Source organism: Myiozetetes cayanensis, unplaced genomic scaffold (genome assembly GCF_022539395.1).
Source record: "Myiozetetes cayanensis isolate MyiCay16 unplaced genomic scaffold, myiCay2020 scf6-25, whole genome shotgun sequence".
In the NCBI taxonomy this organism is placed as follows: domain Eukaryota; kingdom Metazoa; phylum Chordata; class Aves; order Passeriformes; family Tyrannidae; genus Myiozetetes; species Myiozetetes cayanensis.
This window is the reverse complement of record NW_026087853.1, coordinates 35,778,148-35,797,309: the sequence shown is the minus strand read 5'-3', so window position 1 is coordinate 35,797,309 and position 19,162 is coordinate 35,778,148. Positions and strand designations below refer to the sequence as shown.

At 38.8% G+C, this 19,162-nt stretch overlaps 1 protein-coding gene across 1 annotated transcript in view; it reads right to left on the bottom strand.

The window, feature by feature from the left end:
* The window catches only part of LOC126650475 (cytosolic phospholipase A2 epsilon-like), a 31,990-nt gene extending 16,026 nt beyond the window's left edge, over positions 1-15,964 (bottom strand). Inside the window, exons 1-6 of the mRNA XM_050335306.1 lie at positions 15,938-15,964; positions 15,472-15,507; positions 10,077-10,149; positions 5,705-5,841; positions 4,843-4,974; positions 4,224-4,264 (exon numbers count right to left, since the gene is read on the bottom strand). Of these exons, the coding sequence (XP_050191263.1) occupies positions 4,224-4,264; positions 4,843-4,974; positions 5,705-5,841; positions 10,077-10,149; positions 15,472-15,507; positions 15,938-15,964 (446 nt within the window). The remainder of the gene's footprint in view (positions 1-4,223; positions 4,265-4,842; positions 4,975-5,704; positions 5,842-10,076; positions 10,150-15,471; positions 15,508-15,937) is intronic.
* Positions 15,965-19,162: the final 3,198 nt, after the last annotated feature.

The window sequence follows — 19,162 nt, the reverse complement described above, 5'->3', positions numbered from 1 at the left end:
TGAGAATTAGGAACATATTATGGCCTGTGGCAGGAAAAGCCAAAACCAGAGACCCGGATGTCCTTCACTAAATGACTGTTAAAGGGGTGCCTAAGACTGCAATGGACTCTGTGAGCCCAGGGATCATTTCCCAATACCTGCTTTGCATCAAGCAGGCTGGTATACTTCAAACTGCTGCCTTCTTTTTTAGATTATGCCTGACTTATAATGAAATGGGAAATATTGTATGAGAAGTTACAGTCACACTGTAACTTATTCTTATATTGCTGTTCTCATTTAGAATAGACTAGTGTGCTCCATTTCACCAGAGAATAAGGATTTTTTGATACCTATCTATAAAATTTGAATTCTTTCATGCCAGATCCAGCTTCCCCTCCTTTTAGGGGATTCCATAATAACACAGGCTACTTTTATGAGTTTTCTGACGACTCAAGAGAAGTATGAGGTATAGTACTGTTTCGCTAAAGAAGGCTGTATTAACCTCAGATATTTTTTGGTTGTCATCTTTCTCAACTTTAAACTTTTCTCTTCAGTGCTCCTCCAAAATATGAAGGGTACATTTGGTCCCCAACGGATGGAGACAGCCTGAGTGTTTCCTCAGCAGTGCCCAAACCAAATGGCTAGCATGATTCCCACACATGGGGGAAATCTCTCAAAATAATACAGCAGAACTACAGAAAGAAAAAAAAGGCGTTTATTTTCTAAAAATCATGCTTTTGCCATATTTCAAGAATCAATATGTAACTTTTATACATCTTTTTGTACACCTATTTACATTTATTTATTGGGCTTTGTTTTAAATATTGTATTTCACATTTGAAAAAAAAAAAAGGGAGAGGGAGCTGAGATGAAAGGTTGTGTAAGAGTGGTCCTTCATTCTTCTAAGAGTTGTTTGAGATGCACTTCCTCAACTTGGGACATCTGAAAGAAAAAAGAGGCCAAAGAGAAGATCAGCAGGTGCAGAAAATACCATGGGGCTCTCAGACCTCTCCTTGGAAACTCAAAGTACCTTTTAGTTCATCAGAAGCCTCTTTGTGGCCCCTCAGTATGGAGTGTGGGCTTCAGTAGAAGTCAGAGGGGAGTGGAATGTTGAGCGAGCGAAGCCACCTAGTCCAGCGGGACCCAGTCCCTGTAGCAACCCGTATAGGCTCATTCTGATGCTGGACCCTACCAATGGAAACACAGGGAAGAAAGTCCACATTACCATTGATAATCGCCAGAAAATAACACAAAAAGCACTAAAGTATTCAAATCAGGAACCTGTGTACAATGACCTTACCTTTTCTGTCGCTGCTGCTTGAGTGCAGCAGCTCTCAAGGCAGCTGGGCTTGTGTTATGGGCCCATAAAACATTGGGCGGGCGTTTGCAATCCCTTGTCTCGGTTGCTGGTGAAAAGACACTTGGAGGAAGGAATATGCCTTCCTCTCCATGTTGTTAGGATCAAACATCTGGCTCTCAGTGCCAGCCACTCTGCAGCAGAGAGGTGAGCATTTGCTGATACTGCAGGAGTGGCGTAAGAGCGAGGCAAAACTAGAGAGGGTATTCATCTTGCAGTTGTGGAAACCCAGCTACCAAAATGAAGGCTTTCTTCCATTTTAAATAAAATGGGAATGAGTGCAGAAACAAATTTCACATAGCCCATCAATGTATCATGAGGGAATTTTTACAATGTTCTTTTTGGTAAACACAAACTTTGCAGTGAGAGTATAGGCAAACAAACACAGGAGTGACAAAGCCACTATCATAGGTGCAACTTAAGAAACTTTCTTGGCCTTGGGTTGCACTTCATGTGTGATACTATTCATCTGAAATGCTAGAAAGAAAGAACAAGCTAAGGTAGTAAATTTGCAGTTAGTGAAGTCTGGAAAGAAGATGGGATAGAAATTAAAAACTACAGATAAAAAGCATCAGGAAAAATTGCTGGTGGGAATAATTGTTCATTTCAGATATAAACTACCATATTTACTCCCCAAATGTATGTTCTCATTGTTCCCGCCACAATACAAGATTTTTAGAAAACAACCCACATGTTTAAGCTGTAGTTCTTGTTATCAGAGGGTTCTCTCCCTCTGAAAATTATGTCTAATCTCTGTCAACACTTGAGCATCAACATCCAGCAATGACAAAAAAATTTGCCAAAACCTGCTGAGCTTGTTCAACACATATGAGGCTGACTTGGTCCATAGCTTTTTGGTGACCCATCTCAGCTACTTCAGTTCAGTTTTTCAGACCTTTTCAGGGTTCTCTCATTTATCACAGTGTGATCCGTTGCCTCCAATTTTAGTAGAAAAATCCTTTAATTAATTACTCTGACATCATACTGTCCCATGCCGAGGGGAAAAAAAAACCCTCTCAACATCCTAGCAAGATCACAATATTTGATCAGTTCGGGTGTTATTCCAGACTCAACTGATGGGCAGAACAGCACTGACCACCACACAAATACAAGAAATGCAAATGAGGGATAGTAGGGGAAAAGTTTATCTGACTTCCAAGAGGAAGAAGATTTTCTCAGTCCCACTGGGACCTCACACACATTTCCTCACTTATAATGCAGCAATTGTTGCTTCCCTTGGCAAGTGGAGTTCTTTGGGCCACAACTATTACATTGGTCACTCAGGAACCACACTATGAATGAAGTAGATCAGATGTTTTCTTGCTGTAGCAACTGAGCCACGTCTGTCATTCTTTTTTAAACCACATCCTTGAGACTGCCAAGGGTCCTTTTTATTTGTAAAGTCCCAACCATCATCTTCCAACCAGTAGAATTGCTACTCAGGCATCACTTGCAGAAATCGCTATGTTTCTGACTTTATTGAACATCATTCCAGGAAAAGGCAATTCGCTGCAATCTCCAACAGAATACTTTGACACAGAGCTGGTGGCACACATGCTCCAAGGCGAATTCCAGCCTCCATCCCCATAGGCAAACCCACTTGTGCACAACGTCCAAGCCAGACAACCTATCTGCACCTTCGCCATCAATATCAAGAGTATAATTCTATATACCAACTCCATAAGCCATCCTCTAACTTGTAAAAGAAGGAAGGCCCTAGGCAGGCCTTCTGGGACATTGGGATGTCTACTGGAACTTCCCCATTGCCATTACGGATGTCATGACACTCCTGAGGGGTGACAGGCACTGTTTGTCTTGATGCTGCTAGGCCTTCTGCAAGTTTCAGTGCACAGTAAACAACAAACAATCCATGCTGATGAGTCTCCATGAGTTGTAATAGGAGATTCTGGGACTGCCTTTCATGTGAACACTGTGAGATCTTTCCTTTTCTATTCTTAACACTGAGTTATTGCCCTCTCACTAGCAAGTTATTTCACCTGCTGTCAGGAATAAATACATTACTCAAAGTGTCCACCAACATATTATATGGCTAGGCCTCCTGAAGTACCACAAATGCGTTGAGAAGCTCCCAAAACATCACCACCTCTCTAAGGTTGTTTAAATAACACTTTCAGTCCAATAACATGGATCAAACTGGTAATACAAATCGTTTCAAGTAACTTCATCAGAGTCTTGAAGCATATTTTGGAGACAGACTAGAATACCCCTGGTACTGCAACGAACTCCCTCCCCAGTTAGGGTGACAGGTTCCCAGATTTCTCCACAGCATGAATTACCTGAAACAAATACATCCTCTAAACAGTCAAACCCCACCAAAAGCTTTCAAGCCTACAAAGTAAAGCTACTGCTGCTCCTCCACCTTTCCTGGTTCCTCAGTCCTCAGACTGCCACAGTGATCTTTGGTCCTTTTACTTTATGAAGAATATTTAGCTTCCTTCTCTATCACAGCTTCCCATGTATAGCCAGATGAACCGAAGAGATCAATTTACAGGAGTGCATATTATAATGTTGTGGATGTGAAAAGCCAAATTGCTCAAGAAGGAGGGTAATTAAAACATTTAAGCTTGGCACTCCTTCTTTAAGGGTCAAAACTTCCTGAATATTGTCATTGTCCTCCTACTTTCTTGTGTATTGATTTAATGACAAAAAAGAGAACAGTAGTCAAACAGGGCTAAAGTGACATTTCAGATAATTAAAATCTACAAATAGATATTCTGAAATCCCATTTTACTAGACTTGAATAAAAACATCTAGATACTACTTTCAGAGACTTCAGATTTAAGAAGCACTCTCCATATGAATCAGCTTTTCAGGCTATCTTTATACTGAATACAACACTTTATTTAGAATTTAGGACTCTACTCACGTGTTCTGTAATGTGAACTCCACCTCCAGCTCCTCACGTGCCTGAAGAGAGGGGAAAAGGAAAGAAAGATACATCACTTATTTTTCTTCCCAGTTTTAATCATACCAGTTACATATAGTTTTTAAAATATATATTTAGAATAGCACTTAGGAAAATTCCCAGAATGTAGTGTCAACTGAAGATATTGAATTTTAGGATATTGAAAAAGCAGTTGCTAAAACTAGTTTCTTGAAATCTAAATGCTATATAAGCATGCAGATGTAGGAACTCCTATTCTGCTAAAAAAACTATTTTTCATATTTTAACTCTCAATAAAAAAAGAATCATATTATTTAATATTATTACAGTTTAAAGGTGCTGAAAATTCAGAACTTATACCAAGAACAAATAAGCATGCCACAAACATTCAGAATTAGGATTCTGGATAATTAGTTCTAGCTCATTCCATCCTAGATTTTTAGCATAGCGCATGGAGCACTCACACAGGGACTTCAAGTCTTTCTCATAATAGCAGTAAAATACTGTCTAAGTAGATGTTTCTATAATAAAAGACTGTAAAAGGATATATTTAGATGGAAGGAAAGAATTTACTTTTGTCCTCACCAACTCCAGAGCTCACCTGTGGATTCAGCTGAAACTTCACTCGAACAGTACGTCCTACAGTGAGTTTATCTATGTCAAAGAGAACCGTGCAGAGTTCATCGTCCCTGGTGACTGTGTCTTCATCACAGACCTTTAGCTCCAGCACATTCTGCACAAAGAGGTTAAGAATATAATGGAGTTATTACTATATCTTAGAGCCCCATTAGCCAGGAAAATCTCAAGACTAGGTTTTCTTCCCCTGCCCCTCCAGTTTTAGGGGAAGAAGGAAAAGAGAAGGGAAACAGAAAAGGGAAAGAGATTTGGGATTATTAGACTTGACATTACTAATAACTCTACATACACAAAGAAGCAGGCTTGTTTCACTTCCCCAGGTAGACAAGACAGGCGGGTCATGCAGAATATTAATGAATTTGTAATAGTAATTGTTTATTTGTTTATTTAGTTAATTTGTGATATTAAATATGTCTACATTTCTTTTATGGCCTTTGGGTCTAAGTGTATAAAACAGGCACAGGTAGGTAAAGAAGATTTAAAGGATTTCCTTTCCACAATATCTGGAACTAACTCATTTTACTATTATTTTTACATGATCTTGGGTTTCACTTGGATATGTCAAGATTGGGAATGGGATAGTAAGGCCATATTCTGCAGGGTATTCTTACTCCTTCAGCATAGTAGATGTTTAAGTAACAAATAGCTGGAACAGAACAACACTAAGGAGGATGTAAGCAACAGGGATTTTTTCTGAGAAATCTTTAACATCTCCAGTGCTTGGAAACTAGCTATGTAGTAATACAATATATGTATTGGTTAATTGTTCTTCTGTGTAATCTACTATCTGCAGACATCAGATGATGAAAACCAATTATGTTCACTACCTTAACACGGCGGTCAATCTTATAGCAGAAAGCTTCATTCCAAACCGGGTTTTTGCTGTTCCTGATGGTTCTGGTCCGAACCTTCTCAGCTGAGGCAGTAGGCAGCCACAATGTCACATAACAGTCTGAAAGGGTGACTGTACAGGGAGAAGATGAGTAGAGTTAAAATATATCCAGAGAAAGAATTACTGCACAATGAATATTTAATCCTAATAAGACAAAGATGGCACTGATGGGGCTTTCTTCCTAAAATTTACAGGGTATGAGTAAGTAACACAATGAAGAACTTACAGGAAAACAGAGACATCTTCACTCATTTGCAATGCTCATTACCAACTTTTCATTTTTCTTCACAATAATTTTTTTTTTAATGTTCCTTTGTATTAGAAATAGCGCTGTACTTCACATACAGTACATGCACACCTATCCATGCTGCATTTTGCTTTATATTCATGACTTTCCAAATGGCTTGAACAGACAACACACCTCAAAAGCTTAAATCTGGGCTGTAGTGACTTATTTTCTATAATTTATTCCCCAGATTTAGGAAGAATCTCATTAGAGAATTAAGAGTTTCAATAACTAAATGAAAGCCTTTATTAAAGTGCTGGCTTGAAAAAGGAACAACAGATCTTTTTTGCCAAAAAGCGAAGTGCTCTCCCATCAAAGCTGAAAAGTTTGATTTCTTGTACCACAAATCAGAATGTGTCAATTCCATATTCATTCATATATTTGACAAAGTTCTTAGAAGTTGTGTGTTTCTCAGCAATTCTTTGGAAAACAAAAATCAGTTTCACCACCACAATTAAATTACTAGTTGTTCAATTCCTTCCTACTATTTTATCTGCAGACTAGAAACGTTCTGCCATCACTCATGTCTGGGGAAGGAAGCCATGAGTGCCACCAAAGACATCAGCTTCTCCTATATTCTGAGTCCTCGGGTTTGGAGGGAGAACTCCAGGGAGTGAGATTTGCAGAACCGTGACACAGGTACCGACAGCCTTTCTCTCATACCTGTAATGCAATCTCCCTATTTCACATTAGCAATGCTCAGCCAGTCACCTGGTTCTTACAGCAACCTTGTGAGTCAGAAGAGGCCAAATAGCTCAACCCATAGTCAAGCCCTGCATCACACTCAAAACACTGTTATTACACCATATTAAGAACAATTACTTCATGTATTTCCTCTTTATCTTTCAGTAACAACTGCAGATTTAGATTTTTCTACCAGCCAAGCTGTGCCTTTATTGTGTAGTTAACCATGCTATCACAGTTAATAAAATCTTGGTAATGACTGTGGGAAGGAAAGCGTTTCCAGAAAGTGGCCTTAGCCACACCTGATCAGAAGATCGTGACTGATCAGATGTTCATCAGAGGCACAAGAGTAGGCAGATGAAAAAGTAAATGATTAATGGTGATTTAAAGCTACAGCTTCCATTTTCAAAGGGCTTGAGACACACTGATGAATTACTTCACAGTAGCAATAAAAGGATTATGCAAATAAGTACATTGAGAAAACTTGAATTTCTTGGAAGTGTTCAAGATCAGGTTGAATATGGGCTTTGAGCAACCTGGTCTAGTAGAAATTGTCCCTGCCCATTGGAGGGGAGTTTGGAACTAAATGATCTTTAAGGTCCTTTCCAAACCAACCCTTCCATGATTATATGATTTGACCAAGATCTCATAATGCAGTCAATGTCAGGGTCAGAAACACAGTCTAGTTTTTCAGGTCTATACTCAAATCTATTAAAATTGTCTTTTTCTGGAACAACAGTAAGGAGAAATACTGTTAAAGCATACTCTTTTTTCACTAGTGAAATAAATAGACACATAAAAAATTAATCGACACCATGATTTAACCATTAAAACATAACATTTAGACAGACATTTAACATAACACCAGCATTTAACCATAAAAAAAACATAAAACTAAAGTGGAAGAAATAAATCCTAACTCAGAATTGTAACAAGCAGCATACTATTACCATTACAAACAGGTAGAAAAGGGACATTTTCCCACAGTTGAAAACAGTGAGGTTTCAAGGAAAACTAGCTGAAATGTTTGCCTTTTAAATACTTCAGAAAAGGAGAAGACTGCCAGAAATATCCTTCCTGCTGCAGACAAAAAAACGGACAGGTTTTTCACAATAATGTGAGTTACTTCAGACAACAAATTTTCTCTTGAGAAAATACTCTTGCTGAAAAGCTTACAAAACTCTTGGACAGATACACTTTAAACAAATTCTTAGGATGCCCAAGTTCTAAATTTGGAGGAGGTAATGATTTTTTTTTTTTTGATATATGATATCAAGGAGGTAAAGATATGATATTTTTTTGTTCTTGAGACCAAAATACAAAGTACTAAAACCATCTGGTACAGCAGATCTGCCAACAAGTTTAACGAAAAAAAAGATTGCACGATTCTGTGTGGTAACAAGTGACTGTGAGGAAGTTGTTCCTGAGAAGGACAGAAGGACAGCCACAAGAAACTGGAGCATAAGCAGACAATCTACTGGAGTACACAAATGCACCACTAATTGTGCATGCGGGTTGGTAGATGCAATTGCAGTGCTGGCCTGGTCAGATCACATATTTGTTTGGTACAAAATACCATTTAGGCATTTGAACTTCTGGGTTTTGTTAAATAAAAAGTTATGCATGTGACCATAAGCCCAAAGAGTGTATGTTTCTGTACATAAAAATGGGTCTTTAATCTCCAGGAAACCCAGAACTTTACATCTTAGAAGGTGCTCTCATCTTGTCTAATGAACCAAGGGAAAACATAAATAAGCACAGTAGTAGTACACTGGTAGAAGATGCATGAGTGAGTAACTCAGAATACCACAAGTGCGTGCAGCAGAGATTTGTTCCCTGATAGTAATCAGCCATTCAAAAATACCGGTTTTAAACACAACTTCCATGTCATCTAACCACATCCCTCCTGCCAGAAACCACTGAATTCAACCTCTGATAAATTTTCCCTCTATTCTTGACCCATCACACAAGTTAAAGTCTAAAAATATAGAATGGATTAACTAAAATTTACAGCTGATTTTCTTAGGAACTACGATGTGCTGCATGAAATTCTGAGTGTACCAAAAGAAAACTGATTTTGAGCCATGTTCAATGAGCTTTTAGGGAATATATTGCGGAATTTTTGTTTTACACCTTTTGGTTTTATTCTTGTGGTCTTTAGATTTGAATTTTCTTTTTCTCTTTGTCTTCGATTCATATTTTTCTTTCATGCCTTTCCAACCTCTTCAAACAGATGTTTCACTACTCACTTTTCTCCATTAAAGTGATTAAGTGACATAACTGCATTTTGAAAGGCATCTGAACAAGTCTCTGTACACGTAGAAGAGTGTGTTATTGAGGACCCACATCTGTGTAATAATAGTAGTGAGGAAGATCTTCAATGAACTGGAAAATTCAGAATTAATCCAGTCCTTCCCCTGGGTGAGTCAGTGTCAGATCTGGACAGCGAACAAGGTGTTCTTTCCACCTTTTGCACGTGTCATTTTCCCACTGAGGATTTCATTTTAAATTTGCCGACCACACACTCTGGTTCAACAGGCCAATGCCCACCAGTCTGCAGAGCAGAGACCATGAATGTTATAGGGCTTTTCTCAGCTGGATGTCACTAGACTCCCTAAACTTCCCTACTTCTTCTGTCCTGGGCTCTTCTCACTATTTACTCTTGTTCTGTGATCTGGTTATGACATTTTTCTCTTGTAGTCTCTATTCTAGGTATCCTTTTCTCACTTCGTCTCACTATCCCTCACTTAAATTCCTTTCAGGTTCTCAGAGTAGTGTTTTGTTCATTTTTTTTTCTGACTTTTAAAGTGCTCCATTCTTTGGCTTAAACAAATTTCGAGACACACTGGATTTTATCGTAACTTGTTGCATATTTATAAATTTGTGCAGAAGCAATAGAATGTTTTTGCTTGTACTTCTCTTATTTTCATAGGCTTTCCTGCTACTGCTGATTTTGTGTCTGCATTACCAGTTCTCTCCCTTCTTCTATCCAGAAATTCTGCAGGAAATACTCAGGTTTCTTACTTAAAAAACACAAGAATTTACATTGTTTACTGAACAGCCCTCTGATCAGCAGCTAAGTGAGATGTCAGAAGGGTAAGAAATATATCTCATACACTGAGGTAAGAATAAAAGACATAAAATGCATTACCTTGCTTGAGTCAGTCTCTTTAGACTGAAGAGGAGAAAGCAACATTTCAGTATCAAACTAAAAATAATTCTTCAAACAGGCAGTAATATATCTTTTTACTCCTACACAATTTGAGAACAATAACATTGTCCAAATATTGTCATTAAAGAGCTATATGAAACATCCAACAAAAGTAGAAATACTCACGCAAGTCTGCCTTCCGGACATTCCTCACTCTTAGAATTTTTACAGTGAGCAAGTTGAAAGGAGACACAGGTGCCTACACAAAAATTTAAAAAAAAAATTTTAAGATATGATATTATTATTATTATACTCTATAGCCAGAGATTACTGTAACCCTAAAGTTCTACAGGATATAGATAAAGGACATAGATAAAACAAGGGTTTTAAGGTTGAGCCAATACAATTTTGCGAACCAACTGGAATAGCTGGAAAACTGTGAACATTTTTGGTACAGAATTCTCTTCAAGCCTAAAATAGAAGCAACAGATTTCAAAATCACATATGAGTTGAGAATAGGTGCTAAGAGTTTGATTTGAAAAAGATAATTTCTTTATAACATTGCTTCATTATTACTGCAATAAACATCCCTGCAGTATATACATGGGTGCCCTCACCTCTTCCACACCACTACCTGCAGTGGGACAGACTGGAACACCAAACACTGTCACAGTAGCTGTGCAAGTAGAGATAAGGGGCTACCATGCACCAGCAAAAGCTTTCTCAGCAGCACAAGCTCCCCTGCACAGCCTAAAATGCCAGAAATGCAGCTGACAGTGATGAGATACTTCTCATGAAGACTCTGATCCCCTTGTGATCTTCAGCCCTGATCCCCTCCAGAAAGTTACAAAAATCATCCCAGATATGATCTTGGGATTTAACTCTTAACTCCACTAGATATCAGACACCTTGGGCTCAGAGATATTAAGTCTATAATAACTCATAACTTCCATGGCTCATACTAATGTGTCTTCATATTCCTCAAGCTATAAATTAACCCTTACCCCATTTCACCTTGAAGACAACTACTTTCTCTCTCCCACAATAACATCTCCTCTATTTCATATACACCATCTTTCTTTTAAAACCAATGTATGTACAGATATCATTTCTCTCAACACTTGCTTAAATGGGTATTTAGCTTTGCATTTACTGATTCTGTTTTAGAACAGAAACAGGTTTTCTTGTGCCCAAAAACTTATCTAATCTTTCTATCTGTACCAGACAGTAAGAACAGATACTAACTCTACCCAAAAACCCTCTCACTCTTGCATTCATAGATACAATATATGCTAATAAGGATAATACAGTGTCTCTTAACACAAATACATAGGTTTTATTACTTAATATAGACATCATATGTGCCTTTTTTAATCATAAGCAGCAAAAGTAAAACTAAGGTACTGATGTTAACTAATAAAACGTACCCTGCTATTATTTCCTCCATACATACTCTATGTTTTCCCAAACCATTTGTCCTTCCAGCAGTATCACAAGGCTTATCCTCAGGTGTTTCACAATGCTTTGATGAAGTGTCAAGCAACTGGGACCATGGCACTGGACACTAATACAGTGTAATGAAGCAGGTCCTTGTCCTCACCAATGAAAACCTCAGCACCTCTAAAAAGGTAGCAGAGATGAAGAACAGCCTCCAAGAAATAGCCTGGGTAATCTCTAGTGTATCTTCTTGCACTTCCCTTTGGGTTCATAAGAGGCCTGATGATGAGACAGTAGCAGGAAGGTCACAGCAGTCACCAATCTGAGCACCTTTGTTCTGCCTTATCTGACCTGACCAAATTCTAGGACAGGGCACAGTTTTATGGTGCACAGTTTGCAAGCCCTTGAATTTCAGCTGTGGGACATTTCAGCAGTCTCAAAGAATATATCACACCATTATCTGCTCCATTATCCCAAACATAGCCACAAATGATAACTTGGATAGACACACTTTGAAAGAAGAAAATTAGTTATTTGGGGGTGAGGGGCAAAAAAGGATTGCAGTCTTCCCTTAAAAGCAACCAAAAGACATCACGCACAGACTACATAGTTGAAATGCCAGAACTTCTTTTCTATATGCATTAAATAGAACTGGGTAAAACACAGAAGAACTCCTAGGCACAGGAACCAACAGCCAAGGCTTGTCACCCCTGCCAAATCTATTGACATTTGCCACAATTATTGCTTTCCCACCAAATAAATCATAAATTTTTTTTTCCTCAGAACTGTTATTTCAGCAGAAAAAGTGGAACATATCTCTTATCCAGAAAGGGTAAGGCTTGAATCCCTTGACTACAGAAAAATGGACTTGAGCAGAAGTTCCCAATCCCAGGGAAGTGCTATTAACAACTAGGTTCGGCCTCATTTTAAAGGAATAACCTTTGCTCTGCCCTTTGAAAACAAGCATCTGGACCTTTGCTTTGTGAATCTCCAGTGGACAGTGGTATCTATCTGAAGCCAAGTGGCACACAGAGATGGGAACTATGAAAGGTGTTTCTGTTCTTAGCTGTCCCTTTTACCTGGATGTATCTATTTATGCAGTTCCCTGCTCAGGTCTTACAACCCTCAGTGTTGTGGAGTCTGTTCCCATACTAGAGTCTTGGAAGTCAGACCTTATAGCTCCTATCTTTTAGGTGCCTGAATGCTTTGTCATGTCTAGCTGTCAATGACTTGCTCAAAGTCACACAGAAAAACTAGGGGAGCATATCTGAAGCTGGATAATCTGCTGGTAATTGGCAAGGACTTCCACATCCTTCCCTTTAATGTGATGATGCCCATATCACAGGCTGGATAAGTTCTGAGGCCAGAAGCCTCCCAGGTCAGTTATTACACACACTTCAACTTTCAGCTTCTATAGTTATTTCATCCGTGACATGATTCCTACCTCATAAACCGGAAACACAAGCCAGGCATTTTAATAATCACTTTTGAAACTATTTAAATATATGAGGTTGCAAATGGGAGTCTTGGTCACACTATCCTACGTCAGATAAAAATTCAATTAAGTCCTGTGGCACACTTGTGCAATCCTTACATATCTAGTCCATGGGAAGTCAATAGGAGTGTTCACATACGTGAGTGCTCATCCATATGAATAAGTTACATAACTGGGCTCTAAACTGCTCTATTGTAGTAAAATTGCAAGCTTAAAAGTTTTACATGGAATTTTTCCCTAGAAGAGACTAGAGTGAAACTTGCACAACGTTCCCAATTTACATCAAGATAAAAGACAGTTATTAAAGCACACATCTATTTGGAGCAGAGCACTCTTCCCTTAACTTTCCCATCAAAAAGAATAAGAAATCTCATCAGTACTTTAAAAGCTATGAAGACCAGCAGAGAAATCATTCCCCCTGTCAGAAAGAGTGGCAGGGCTTTAAAACACAGGTCACTGCCTTGCTTCTGACCTTGGTCAGGTATGTGGCACCTTTTAACTTCAAAGAGTTTTGAAGCCTCAAACACAGGCAGGATTTCATTGCATTGCTGTGGCTACCACCTCTTGCAAGGTCAAATGCATAAGAAAGACTTTTCCTTGTACTGCATATTGTGTATTTGTTTCAGCCATTCTAAAATATCCCATAGCTGGGTCTTATTAGGTCAGTAGAAGTTGCTGAGGTTGTTCCAGAATAAAAACAAATGCAACAGCAGTGACTCAATGCCTGCTTCTTTCCAAGAGCTATGTAAAACTTCTGTGGCTTCAGACTGCAATTTTCATGTGGGTTTTTTGTTTGTTCTCTTCCTGTTTGGAGCTCTAGAACCATATTTGTGTGTTAGAATAAATCCAAATCTTAGCAGAGAAATCAAGTCAAGCATTTCCATAGTTTGATGTGGTTTTTTTTCTCAAGACCACGGTAGTCTTTATTAATTTGATATGTCATAGTAATTTGGGTGATCTAAAAAGTGTTACTTTTTTGACTGTCAGCATAAGGGCACTACCAAAATTTTCTCACTGAGTGTTTTACATATTCCCCTTAATTTATATAGCCACTCAAACTAAAATCACACACAACCCATGAGTTGCCCTGAAACTGACTCTGAAAATGAAAACTCATTTCTTTAATGGAGCCACTGAGTAACAAAAAACAATTCAGGTATACTAGGTTTATATACTTATCACAAATACCAACTTTCATAGCTGGGGGCAGGGGGGTAAAGGAGAAGAAAAAAAAAGAAGGGAAAAAGTTCAGGTCAGTCCTGATTTTTACCTTGTGAGCCTTGGAGATTCAGGGCAGCAAGAAGGGCCTCTGGGTCTTACTCAAAATTGTACATACTGTATTCAGGGCAGTTCTGCCACCCTAAATATACCCTAAAGATAAGAAGCGCAATCTAAAGCCACAGAACTGTATAGGTTTCACACCTACTAACAATGTAAAAAGCACAAAGCCTAAAAAAACCCTGATTGATCCTCTAAACACAGGCTAGTTTTACAGGACTAAAAGTATCGATTTTTATGATTCTAGCATACTTCTTAGGGCTGCAAGACTATACACAGAGGCCTACACATTTTAAAAGCTAGTTTTTGAAGAAATTCTGCAAAGTTTTTGCTTTACCACTGTATTTAATTTTAAACAGAGAAGGCTCTCAGGCACAATCGGGCATAAGTAACAGCAAATCTTCACAAGGCAGACTGAATTTACCACCACTGAAGAGAATCTCTGTATCACTCTGAATCCCACACATGGAATCAAAGCCCAAAACAAACCAGTCTGGGAAATCCCGATGTCACTAAAGCAGGAACAAGAGTCCATCTTTCTGACTACAGGTTCCCAGAGAGTTACAACTGATATGGCAGTCCCAAACCCACTGCAAATGTCAGAAGACAGACCCATCCTGGGGCCACTGCCGTTGTTCCACTTCACTGGCTCATAGCAGCTTATCTGATATATTTTCCTCTATGCTAATACCTCTTAACATAAATGTCTGCTAATTTCCCAGGGAGTTTTCCATTGCCTGTGCAAAGAATTCATCCTCAATTCAGCCTTTACAAGACAACTTTTGCTCTTTTTTTGGATTCAGAGAAGTCTGGGCACTGCTCCCACTCTTATTGGCTAGATAAGATCAAGCTTGTCTGGAGTCTGAACATAAAACACTTATTCTGCAGTTTTACCTGTTCTGACGTTATTTTTTAAAACACCATGTTGCACAGAGAATTGCAAGCTCTATGACAGATCATTACACTGCAAAGAAAGACTACAAGAAATAACAGAGCACTAAGAACAGCTGAGAGACCCATTTGAAAGATCTTCTTATGAAGGAATAAAGTATAAGACAAGGTGGTGTTTCAGCCAGAGAAATCAAACTCCCCAAAAAAGAGGGAGGAATTAAAAATAATATAGGCTGAGTATAAACCAGGCCAGATAAAGCGCAACACCAACATCATAAGCATCAGACACCAACAGAGATCAGACTATTTAGAGCTTACACAAAGCCATGGCAATATTTAATCTGCAAAGTTGAACTTGCAGTTCAGCTTTAAACACTCAGTAAAAATTGCCCCGAGCCATTGAATTCCTAACATTTTTTCTGGTGATCTACATTCAGCACTGGACAGCATTTAATGAAGGGCCAGCTAATTGCTACCTACCGTTCTCAACGCTGGTGCTGAGGTGCCCGTAAAAGCCTAGGAAAAACAACACAAGGCAAAGTTAAGAAAACTAAACTACATGTTAAATGCTTACTTTAGGCTGACATTTCAAAATAGCTCACATTCAAAGCCATATTTAGAGCTATGCTCATTAACAACATTTGTTAGGTGCTTTACCAACCACCATCACACCATCACAACTCTCTGTCAGCTTCTTATTTCCTTGACATGAAGGTTTTTGTTTTTTTAAGGAAGCACGATAAGTAATGTAGTTAACCCTAAAAGTAGTTTGAAAGTGCTGGCGTGCCATGAGGTTCTATAAAAGGCTAGACTAAGAAAGCCATTGTTGCAACAGCATCTGAGGAAAAGCAAAATAGATATGCCCATACAATTTGAACCACTTGTTCTCCTCTGTGAAACTTCACTGGAAGTTTCACTGTACGCTGACTATCGGCTTTTTGCTTACCTCATTTGAACTTAAATTTGATCCCATTGCAGCCCCAGTTGCATATAAGTCCAATATCAAAAGTTACTGAGTCGTACGGCTGGCAGGAGCTCCTCATGCAGGTTAGGGGTGGAGGAATAGGGATTTTATGATGAGGCTCTCCCGCCCCACCCCTTCATTATTTCCAGTCATTAGGCAGTCCCCTCCCTGATTCCTGCAGCCTATTAGAGCACCTCAACTGAGTCAGCAGAATAAAGAGCAACTCCTTTTCTACCCACTGTGATGTTTTGGGAGGACGCTCAAGCCCCTTTCTGCCCGGGGTTGGCTTTCTTGAAATACTACTGCAAATGAAAAGTTTTGCATTCATGCAGCAGCTCTAACCCCCAAGCAAAGTGCTTCTGACTAATTAAATCACAACTTTTGGAGGGTCTCTACACTGCCACCAGCATACTGTAGGGTAGTAGAGAGAGATGTCAACAGCTTCTTGCCAAACCATAAACTCAAATACCTACAGCAGTCTTCCCATAGCAGCACAGTTCAGCTAGGTAAGCCCTGCCATTCAGTAGGGTAAGTTACTCCATTGTGATGGCAAAATCTAAGTGACTACAGGACCCACACTCCCCTAAAACTACTACAGGCATCTCTGTGCCACACTTGGCAACCTCGAGACATGCTCAGTATTCTTCTCCTGGATAAGCATTGTATATGCAGGGAAAAAAGTTAATTAATGTCCAGAAATCTCACAGTTTTATCTTAAATCAAACAAGGTGGAAGGGAGGAGCTATAAGCAGCAGGTGAAACTTGGGGGTGGAAGGGTGAGGCAGGAGAGAGGGTTGTGCTCTCCTGCGTGGGCCAAGGGAGAAGAGCACTTCACCCATCCCCAGAGCTTACTCACAGTGAGCCCAGCAGGCACCATGTGGGAAACAGCAGGGCACAAAACCCTCCCTGACTGCTCTTCCTCACCCCGGTGTGCAGTGACTCACTGCCTGTAAGGCAGTGTGTTAGAGTAGCCCTAAACTAACACACATGTGCAGTCTGGTAGAGTTAGGAGCATGCAAGACCAGATTCTGGCTCTGCCACACTCTTCCTGGTCCATCTGCTTGATGACAGGAGACAGTACTCACCCTTGCACCATGAGATCCAAGTGATTATTTTTAAATCAACCTGATTTATAGTGATGAATAATTTAATTCATGCAGGTAAAGAAAGTAACTTTTCAAACTTCAGTGGATGTCACCTAAATGAACTTACCTGTGCCATGGAGGTCAGTATCAAAATAATTCTGCACAGGGAAAGAGAGGAGGTGTTGTCCAAGAATTTCACTAGACTAAAATCAATCTCTATCCCAAAGACAAAATATCTCCCTTAACTTATGTCTTGATTACTTTATATCTGTGTTCAATACTTATGAGCAAATTCAGGTGGAGCAGTCACAGCTGAAAACCACTTATTGCACTCTTGCAAAAAACTAGTCTTTCCAGCTTTTGAAAGAAGAATGTTTTCCTGAATATTGCAGTATTAAAATGTAAAGTAGGAATCTACTGTCATTAAAAATGTCTGTAAAACATCCTCAATCAAAAGAAAGAAAGTAGGCTATCCAGGTCAATTTCTCCAAGTTGTCCCAGGCAGATATAGGTACCTATACAGATTTATACCGTTCCAATTCTTTCACAGCTGATACAAGACTCCCCGACATTACATTCTCTTACCCACACTGTTTTTAAGATCTGTAAATGCGACACCACAATGCAGAAAATTATTCCAGAGTAAGTGCATCTTGTTCACTGAATGGTTTGCTGATGTTCAGATTATGTTTTCTTTTTCTCATAATAATGTTATCATTGTCATATCCAAAATGTGTTCCTAAATAATTCACTCTCTCCTGCTCCTGACCACCATCAACTTTTGCAGCTGATCTTTTCTCCCTTAACCACTACTTGTACAAATCACACAAGAAGGCTTTAGAACATACTATCTTTGAAGGCTTTGTGCCAATCAAGAATAATGATCTCAACAATTTTTCAGCCATGCAGTAAATTCATGATAGAACTAAGCACTGGATGTTCATAACACCTTTAAAAGTAAGTCCTTGTCATCACTGAGAAAACTTGGTTTATTAACTGATTTATTCTACTACACAATCTGCTTTTAAAAAAAAAAAAACATTAATTTACAATTTGTCCCACTGGAGTTTGAGAGGCAGAAATGTGTCCCCAGGATTGTAATTTCAAAAAGATTGCTACTTCAAAGGTCATGTATCATCTTGAGGTTTTTTGCATTTTTCTTTATTTCTTCCGCAATTCAAGGAGAATTACAAAGACAACCATCGAGCATGCATTACACTCTTTTCTGTTTAAAGATTAGAGAGACTGTGTAACTGATGAGGGAACACTCAGCAGTCTCTTTAAAGCTCTGAGTAATAACAAGGAAAGTAAAAAGGAAAATACAGTTTTCCTCTGCTCTTTATGCACTTTGCAGTGCACACATACATGGACATGATTTTGTATCTGTGTATTTATTTAATTAATTAATTAATATTTGCAAAGTGGAGCAAATATAAATATCCCAATGATCGGAGGCAGTCAAAATTCACCTAAACTAGCCTGCTGCAAGCACTAGTTCCCCCAGCATGACATGCAAATAATTGTATATCTAACTGCAACAGGTTGTAGGTAGGAATAACACCTGCTTTCAATATCCCACAATTACCTTATATACAACTTTGTCACATTCAGATAATGCAGGACTACAGAAATGTATGACTAATGGGGGATTTCATATTATTGCAAGAGAACAGAATCCTTGTACCACCCTTGGGATGACAATAGGAGTGGTCATCATTTAAAAACTTTGAATGTAACAAGATGGGTAAATATACAAAAAACATGCTAGAGGCATTAATAAAATGATAGCCAGATGTCACAGTAGAAAATAATTACTCAGAATTATTACATAGAGCAAATTAACAAACATAGTGTCAGATATTCCCTAGGTATAGCTTTTCAGTTTGTTTTTGTTTTTCTTTTTTTTTTTCTTAATGTTTCCACCAGCTACAAAACCCACAAAGACCTATTCAGGCTAATCAAACCAGAGCAAACAGTCCAAGTCAAACTCCAGTTGCACAAAGTACCTAAGCTCAATAATCTCCACAGACAAGATTTACCATGGATGAAAAGTGTCACTTTCCCTCCCTAGTGGTGCCAGATTTCAGACTTTGAAAAATGCAGCTTTGGCCAGATAATTTTT